The 7790-nt window shown below is 35.6% G+C and overlaps 1 protein-coding gene across 1 annotated transcript; it reads right to left on the bottom strand.

Annotated features, from left to right (window-relative positions):
- Window positions 1–5775: 5775 nt before the first annotated feature.
- LOC123252600 (vomeronasal type-1 receptor 3-like) lies at window positions 5776–6675 on the bottom strand. Its single transcript, XM_044681875.1, has one exon. The coding sequence runs from the start codon at window positions 6673–6675 to the stop codon at window positions 5776–5778; it is 900 nt and encodes a 299-aa protein (XP_044537810.1).
- Window positions 6676–7790: the final 1115 nt, after the last annotated feature.

The following is a 7790-nucleotide window of genomic DNA, read 5'->3' as shown; positions in this document are numbered from 1 at the left end:
CTAGCTGTAAGATTAAACAAAGGAAGGGGCAAAAAGATTTTAAGATGTAGCTTCATGAAGGGGAATTTCTTTTATAGTGGCTGTTCTGCACTCCCTCCACCTACATTCCAAATCACCCAAACTCCATCAGGCAGGCTAGGAGGGAGAGGCTGTGCCTGCTCCAGGAGCAGCTTCCAAGCAAAGAAAATCTGAGTAGGAAGGGGAGGGGATTTAAAAGTTCTTTCCTGAAGAAACCCAGTCAGCCTTAAGAACATCTCACTTTCCAACCCCCACTGTGAACAGAGAGCAGTTTTGTCTAGATGCTACAAGAGCATTTTGTTAGAAATCAAAGCCAAAAAGAGAGACAGGTTAGCTCTATCAGCATGTAGGGCACAGGTAAAGTTAGGGGACAAGGAAATCAGCTCAGCCAATCAGATGGCTGAATGCAGTAGCTTAGCTCAGCATAGCTCCCTCAGCTAAAGGGGCAGTATGCTGAAACTGTTTTAATGAATTTTCTCACTGCAAATATTTCTTTTTAAGAATGGATCCTAAAGCACTGATTTTTTTTTCCTTTTAAAGCATGCTCATCACAAAGCTGGATGTTTCTGTATATCGTTGTCTTTGTCACAGTCTCATCTCTATGGATTCTTAAATTGGACATTACAAAAGAAAAAAAAAGGGAGTTGGAAGATTGAACTTTGCACAGTCAAAAATCCTCAGCAGAGGACCAAAACAAATATCTGTTTAATGGTTTTTCCTTTTTCTTCCTTTGGATGGGCCCCCAAAGGAGTGAAAAAGAGAAAAATTCAGAGCAGAAAAGGGAGATTTTTTACTCCACAGGTAGAGGCAATTTTCACTTACCATTTAATTTTAAGGGCTGATGTATGCATATTTAGAGGATTGCTAATGATTTTGATGAGGTACAATGTAATTTTATTTATTGTGGTAACTGTCAGTTAAATGTGAAATGTTAGCCAGATTTTATTGAGCACAACTCATGGTTAGAAGTTTGTTAGGCCTTGGTTTCAGAGAATTTGAGAATTTTCTAAATGTGATTAATAGCCAGTCTGACACAGAGATGGAATGTTTATTCTATAAGGACAGAAATTGTACTGGCTACTTTGTAGATGTAAAAGTCATTCAGAAAAAGTTGCAATGTTGTTATTGAGAACCTATTCTAAAATTTAAACTTGGGGTTTCTCAAATGAGATGTTCTTTTAATGTATGTGCTGTCAGAACTAACAACAAGTAATTATATGATGCATGAGAAGTTTTTAAAGTGGTTAATCTGTGCATGGGTTTTAATAATACAGTTACTAAGAATTTGGTATTTTGCAAAAGATGGAATTTCTAAACAGTGTTGTATTTGATGAGGGTTGTATGACTATATATATATAGTGTACAATGTATAAGAAGGAATTCATGATCTAGAGAATAACATATATTTAGACTCAAATTGCTAGAAAGTAATGATGAAAGAATACAAAATATGTTTGTATTTAGACTATAAAGAGAATTAAGTTCTCCACCTGAGTAGGTGAAGGATATATGATGTGCAAACTGTATGAAATTAACAAGGAACTTTGATCAGCCCAAGAATCTAATAAGAGGATAACATGCAATTAAATATAGTACCTTTCCTCTTTTTGCAATAATGGTAAAGGAGGAGAAGCCAGAGGAAATAAGAGTAAGGGATAAAGGTACAGTGTCTCAATTCTTGGGAGTTAAATTACCAAGATTATAAGGGGAGGTATATCTAGCTAAGGAGGATCAGGGAATACAAGGCCTAGAGTCAGAAGGCCCCTTATTCATATATGATCTCAGACACTTCCTAGTTATGTGACCCCGGTAAAGTCACTTAACCCCAATTACCTAACCCTTACCACTCTTCTTTTCCCTAGAATCAGTACTTATTTTTGTCAAATAGTGAGTCCTTGGTGAGTGAAAAGTTTGGATCTCTGTATTTATCAATTAATAGATTGTTATGGTTATGTACTACTGTGTATTATATACTTACTCTATTCCACTCATCCAATACTTTATTCCTTAGATAATCACAGGTTGTTTTCTTGATTGCTGTTTTGCAATATAGTTTGAAATCTGATACTAATAGACTAAGAAGGTGAGACTTTAATTTAAAATTTTTTATTTACTTAATTAATTTAGAACATTTTCCCATGGATATAGGACTCATGTTCTATCCCTCTCCTTCCCCATATCCCCTCCCATAGTCGACACTCAATTCTACTGGGTTTTACATGTGTCATTGATCAAGACCCATTTCCATATTATTGCTATTTGCGCTAGGGTGCTCATTTGGAGTCAATATCCCTGATTATACACCCATCCACCCATGTGATCAGGCAGTTGTTTTTCTTCTGTGTTTCTACTCCCACAGTTCTTCCTCTGAATGTGGATAGCATTCTTTTTCTGAGGTCCCTCATAGTTGTCCTGGTTCATTGCATTGTTGCTAGTAAAGAAGTCCATTACATTTGATTTTATAACAGTGCATCCATCTCTGTGTATAATGTTCTCCTGGTTCTGCTTCTTTCACTTTGCATCAATTGCTGGAGGTCATTCCAGTTCATATAGAATTCCTCCAGTTCATTATTCTTTTGAGCACAATAGAATTCCATCATCAACAGATGCAAAAATTTGTTCAACCATTCCCCAATTGAAGGGCATACTCTCATTTTCCAGTTTTTTGCCACCACAAACAGCATGGCTATGAATATTTTTGTGCAAGTCTTTTTTTTATGATCTCTTTGGGGTATAAGCCAAGCAGTGGTATGGCTGGATCAAAGGGAAGGAAGTATTTTAGTGCTCTTTGGGCATAGTTCAATTGCCATCCAGAATGGTTGGATCAATTCACAACTCCACCAGCAATGCATTAATGTTCCAATTTTGCCACAACATTTATTTCTTTCCTTTGCTATAATTTTAGCCAATCTTCTAGGTGTGAAGTGGTACCACTGAATTGTTTTGATTTGCATTTCTCTAATTATTAGAGATTTAGAGCACTTTTTCATGTGCTTATTGTTTTGATTTCTTTATCTGAAAATTGCCTATTCATATCCCTTGCCCATTTATCTGTTGGACAATTGTTTGATTTTTTGTACAATCGATTTAGCGCCTTATAAATTTTACTGATTAGACCTTTGTCAAAGGTTTTTGTTATGAATATTTTTCTCCAATTTGTTGTTTCTCTTCCAATTTTAGTTGCCTTTGTTTTGTTTACGTACAAAAAATATAATCAGAATTATTTATTTTACATTTTGTAATTTTTTCTAACTCTTGCTTGGTCTTAAAATCTTTCCTTTACCAAAGATCTGACAAATATACTATTCTGTGTTCACCTAATTTCTTTATTGTTTCCATCTTTATATTCAAGTCATTCACCCATTCTGTGTTTATCTTGATGTAGGGTATGAGATATTGATCTAAACTTAATCTCTCCCATATTGTTTATAATTATCTCTGCAGTTTTTGTCAAATAATAGATTTTTGTCCCAAAAGCTGGGCTCTTTGGGTTTATTATAGACTGTTTTGCTGAGGTCACTTACCCCCAAACCAATTGATTCTCCCTTTTGTCTCTTAGCCAGTACCATATTGTTGTTTTGTTTGTTTGTTTGTTTGTTTTAAACCCTTGTACTTCAGAGTATTGTGTCATAGGTGGAAGAGTGGTAAGGGTGGGCAATGGGGGTCAAGTGACTTGCCCAGGGTCACACAGCTGGGAAGTGGCTGAGGCCGGGTTTGAACCTAGGACCTCCTGTCTCTAGGCCTGACTCTCACTCCACTGAGCTACCCAGCTGCCCCCTACCATATTGTTTTGATGACCACTGCTTTATAGTACAGTTTAAGATCTGTTAGTCCACCTTCCGTCATTTTTTTTTCATTATTTCCCTTGATATTCTTGATCTTTTGTTCTTCCAAATGAACTTTGTTATAGTTTTTTTTTTCTAATTCAGTGAAAAAGTTTCTTGGTACTTTGATAGGTATGGCACTAAACAAATAGATTAATTTGGGTAGGATTGTCATTTTTATTATGTTAGCTCATCTTATCACTGAGCAATTAGTGTTTTTTTCCAGTTGTTTAGATCTAGTTTTAATTGGGTGGAAAATGTTTTGTAATTGTGTTCATATAATTCCTGTGTATGTCTTGGCAGATAGATACCTAAGTATTTTATTTTGCCTAGGGTGATTTTAAATGGTATTTCTCTAACTCTTGCTGTTGGGATGTGTTGGAAATATATAGAAATACTGATGATTTATGTGGGTTTATTTTGTATCTTGCAACTTTGCTAAAGTTGTTGATTATTTCCACTAGCTTTTTAGTTGAGTCTCTAGGATTCTTTAAGTAGACCATCTTATCATCTTCAAAGAGTGATAGCTTGGTATCCTTGTTGCCCATTTTAATGGAAGGTGGGATTTTAGATGTGACTTAAAGGAAGCCATGGAGGTCAGTACTTCAAATATGGGATAGGAATAATTCCAGACATGGGAGACATTTGGGAAAATGCCTGTAGCTGACTGAAGGAATGTGTTATTTATGAAACAGCCAAGGGATAAATGTCATTAGAATGAAGAATATGGAACAGGGAGTCAGGCATGAGTAGACTGGAAACCTAGGAGGGAGTTAGGTACAAAGGTCTTTGAATATCAAACAAACAACTTATATCTGTTCCTGGAGCCAGTAGAATGCCACAGTGGTTTATTGAGAAGAAGTAACATAATTATACCTAAGCTTTTAGAAAATCACATTAGTGGTTAAATGGATTATGGATTGGAGTGTGAAAAAGTAGAAAAAAAATTGAGTTGACAGCAAGATAATAATCTAGATATGAGGGGATGAAGGCCTACATTAGACTGGTGGCAATGTGACAGAAAAGAAGGATATATCCAAGAGATTTTGCAAAGGCAAAATCATTGAATATGGTGGGGGGAGTGAGAAATTGTGAATTATCTATGATGACCCCAGTTTTGAGCAAGAGGGACTGGGTGAATTATGTTTCCCTCTATTAATGACAAGAGCTATTTCTGGAGTACACATAGGTGTCACAATGGATAAAGTAAGGGTTCTGGAGTCAGAAAGACTACTCTTTCTTAGCTCAAATATGACCTCAGACAGTTACTAGCTGTATGACCTTGGGCAAATCACTTAACCATGTTCATCTTAGTTTCTTCATATGAAAAATAACCTGGAGAATGAAGTTGCAAACTAAATCAGTATCTGCCCAGAAAACTCCAAATGTGGTTTTTCATGAATGAAAAATGATTGCACAATACCTAGAATATTTATCCTTTATGAGCAATGTTGAGTTCTTTATTTGCAAATTCACACAGAAGATTAAATTACCAAGATTATAAGGGGAGATATATATCTAACTAAAGAGGATCAGGGTATACCAACAAAGGGGTTCACTGTCATGATATCTTGGGAATAGTGCTTCAAAGGGAGAAGTGAAATGGAGATAAAAGAAAAAGGAATATCGTATCAAACAACCCTAAGAAAGTTCTCACAATCTCAGCCTAAAAGAGTGATTTTTCTTTAAGGAAGATTTAGATGTTTTTGAGGTTTTTGTGGAATTGTCAAATATGGAAATGAAAGAGGTTGAGAATACAAATATTACTTGATGATACATTAAACCTGGGCCTCAATTCAGGAATCTGTGAAATGATTGGCTTAGATGTTCTTCAATGTTCCTTCCAGCAGAAACATTTCAAGTTTCTATACCTATAAAAGTTGTCTCTGTGAATCTGTATTTCAGGGTGATGGAGAACCAGTCATTTATCAAACTATTGGTGAACACGAGTCCTGGGGATCTGGTTTTCAATGTTGATCAAAATAAAAGGGCTGATTGTTGGATATCCCAGAGAGAGAAAGACTGAGGCACGTATCATCCAATTGTTTATGAATTTAGTATAGGACACATGTAGAATAAAAATAGGACTGAGCACATTAAACAAAACAAAGGTTCCCACTAGAATCAGAATTGTTTGTGTGGCTCTGGTTTCAGGTGATGTTTTTGTGGAGAGACTATTACTATGAATATGATTAACACGCCTCTTGTGCCTGTGTAGGATTAAGACCATGTAAACACTAGAACATGTCATGAGACACAGAAGCAAAATATGATGCATACATGTTACGGTTATAAGTTTTATATGATTTTTGTTATGCACATCTAGAGAGGTATACCCAGTATTACATCCATCTTTACTGTTTGTAGTGTTCTTTATACCAGGTATGTATAGCAGTACAGTCATATCTAATAGTAGATAGAAACCCCAGCAAAGAAGAATGATTGGCATGATATACTTTGGTGCTTTCATTTTGAGTTCTGCCCATCTGGAGTCATTGGGACTAATAATGATGGCCTGGAAGACACTCAAGAGGCAAGTGCTACACAGAGAAAGGCTCCGGGATATTGTCTGAATGTATGTTATTATACCAATCTCAAGGTTATTTAGGAAACATTTCACCCGCCAAAGCCTTATTATAGTAGGTATTCCCCTAAAGAGAAGCAACGCAGCATTGGAAAATGACAAATGGATGATAAGTATTTTTTTAGGTCTTGTTTTATGATCAGTGAAGAAATTAATGGTGTTTAGGAATATGAGGATACAATTCCCTAAGAATCCAAGTCCAATTAGTTGCAAGTATGCTATCCCCAGAACTTCATCATCAGTCAGCATTCTTTGTCTTTCTTGTGAAAAGGATTTGCTGCTAAATAAAATATGACCTATGAAGAAACATATGGCATTATTCTTATTAAAAACTGAGATTTTCCCATTGAAATCCCATAACCTTTTGATCTCCCATATAAAGATCAATAAATTTTTTCAGATAGTGGGTACTAATTAATGGTTAAAATCCAAAATCAACTTCTTAGATAAAAACCTTTTGTCATTCCATTTCCCTTTATTCTTGAAGACCTCTGCACAGCTACATGGTGCATTGAATAGATTGGTGGGCTTGAAGTTGGTAGAAGTTGGCTTAAAATTCAGCCTTGAAAACTTCCTAGATGTCTGACCCTGAGGAAATCACTTAACCATGTTTGTTTCATTCCTCATATGAAAAATGAATTGGAGAATCAAATGAAAAACCACTCCAATTTCATTACCAAGAAAACTGTCAACTTGGCTAATTGAGAAAACATGGATAACAAGATGACCTCTGAGCCTGTTTTTCTTCAGTATTCTTCATTCCTATCATCCTTATTTTCTTTTCCTGGCTTTCACCCTCCCAGCAGCTTTCTTTTCTTAACCCTTATCTTACATACCAATATTCTTTTTTAACACACTCAGCTCTATTTTATCTTTGTTTTTTATCCCTTGCTCATTTGTTCCTTGATGACTTTAGAATATCAATTCATTGTTCCTCTTCATGTGTCTTTGAACAATAAATTGGGAAACCTTTCTGAATTGTGTCATTTAATCTCACTTTGAATGAACATTTCAACAAGGTCAATATTCTACTCTTCACCAGTCCAACTGGTGTCTTACTCTCTAGCTACCTGAAGAAACCTTTGTATATCTTCTCATGTGCTAAAATCCTTTCACCTTATTAGGCTAGGACTTTGCTTCATATCCATAGAGAAGGGAGGACAAGAAGATCATGAAAGGGAGGAATTCTTAGAAGTTGTATATATCAAGAAATAGATCAGCAAGGTGAATGGATATGGGGAAGTCTTTCAGGACAAGATAAAGGAGGAATTTTTTGGAAAGGAATTAATATCAAGAATTTGTAGTGGATTCAGCCATGGTTCAATGATTTTCAACTTTGAGTAAAACATTAATAGAATCAAAGG

This window comes from Gracilinanus agilis, chromosome 6 (genome assembly GCF_016433145.1).
Source record: "Gracilinanus agilis isolate LMUSP501 chromosome 6, AgileGrace, whole genome shotgun sequence".
NCBI classification, from domain to species: Eukaryota; Metazoa; Chordata; class Mammalia; order Didelphimorphia; family Didelphidae; genus Gracilinanus; species Gracilinanus agilis.
Note: the sequence above shows the minus strand (reverse complement) of the source record. Positions and strands in the feature narration are given on the sequence as shown.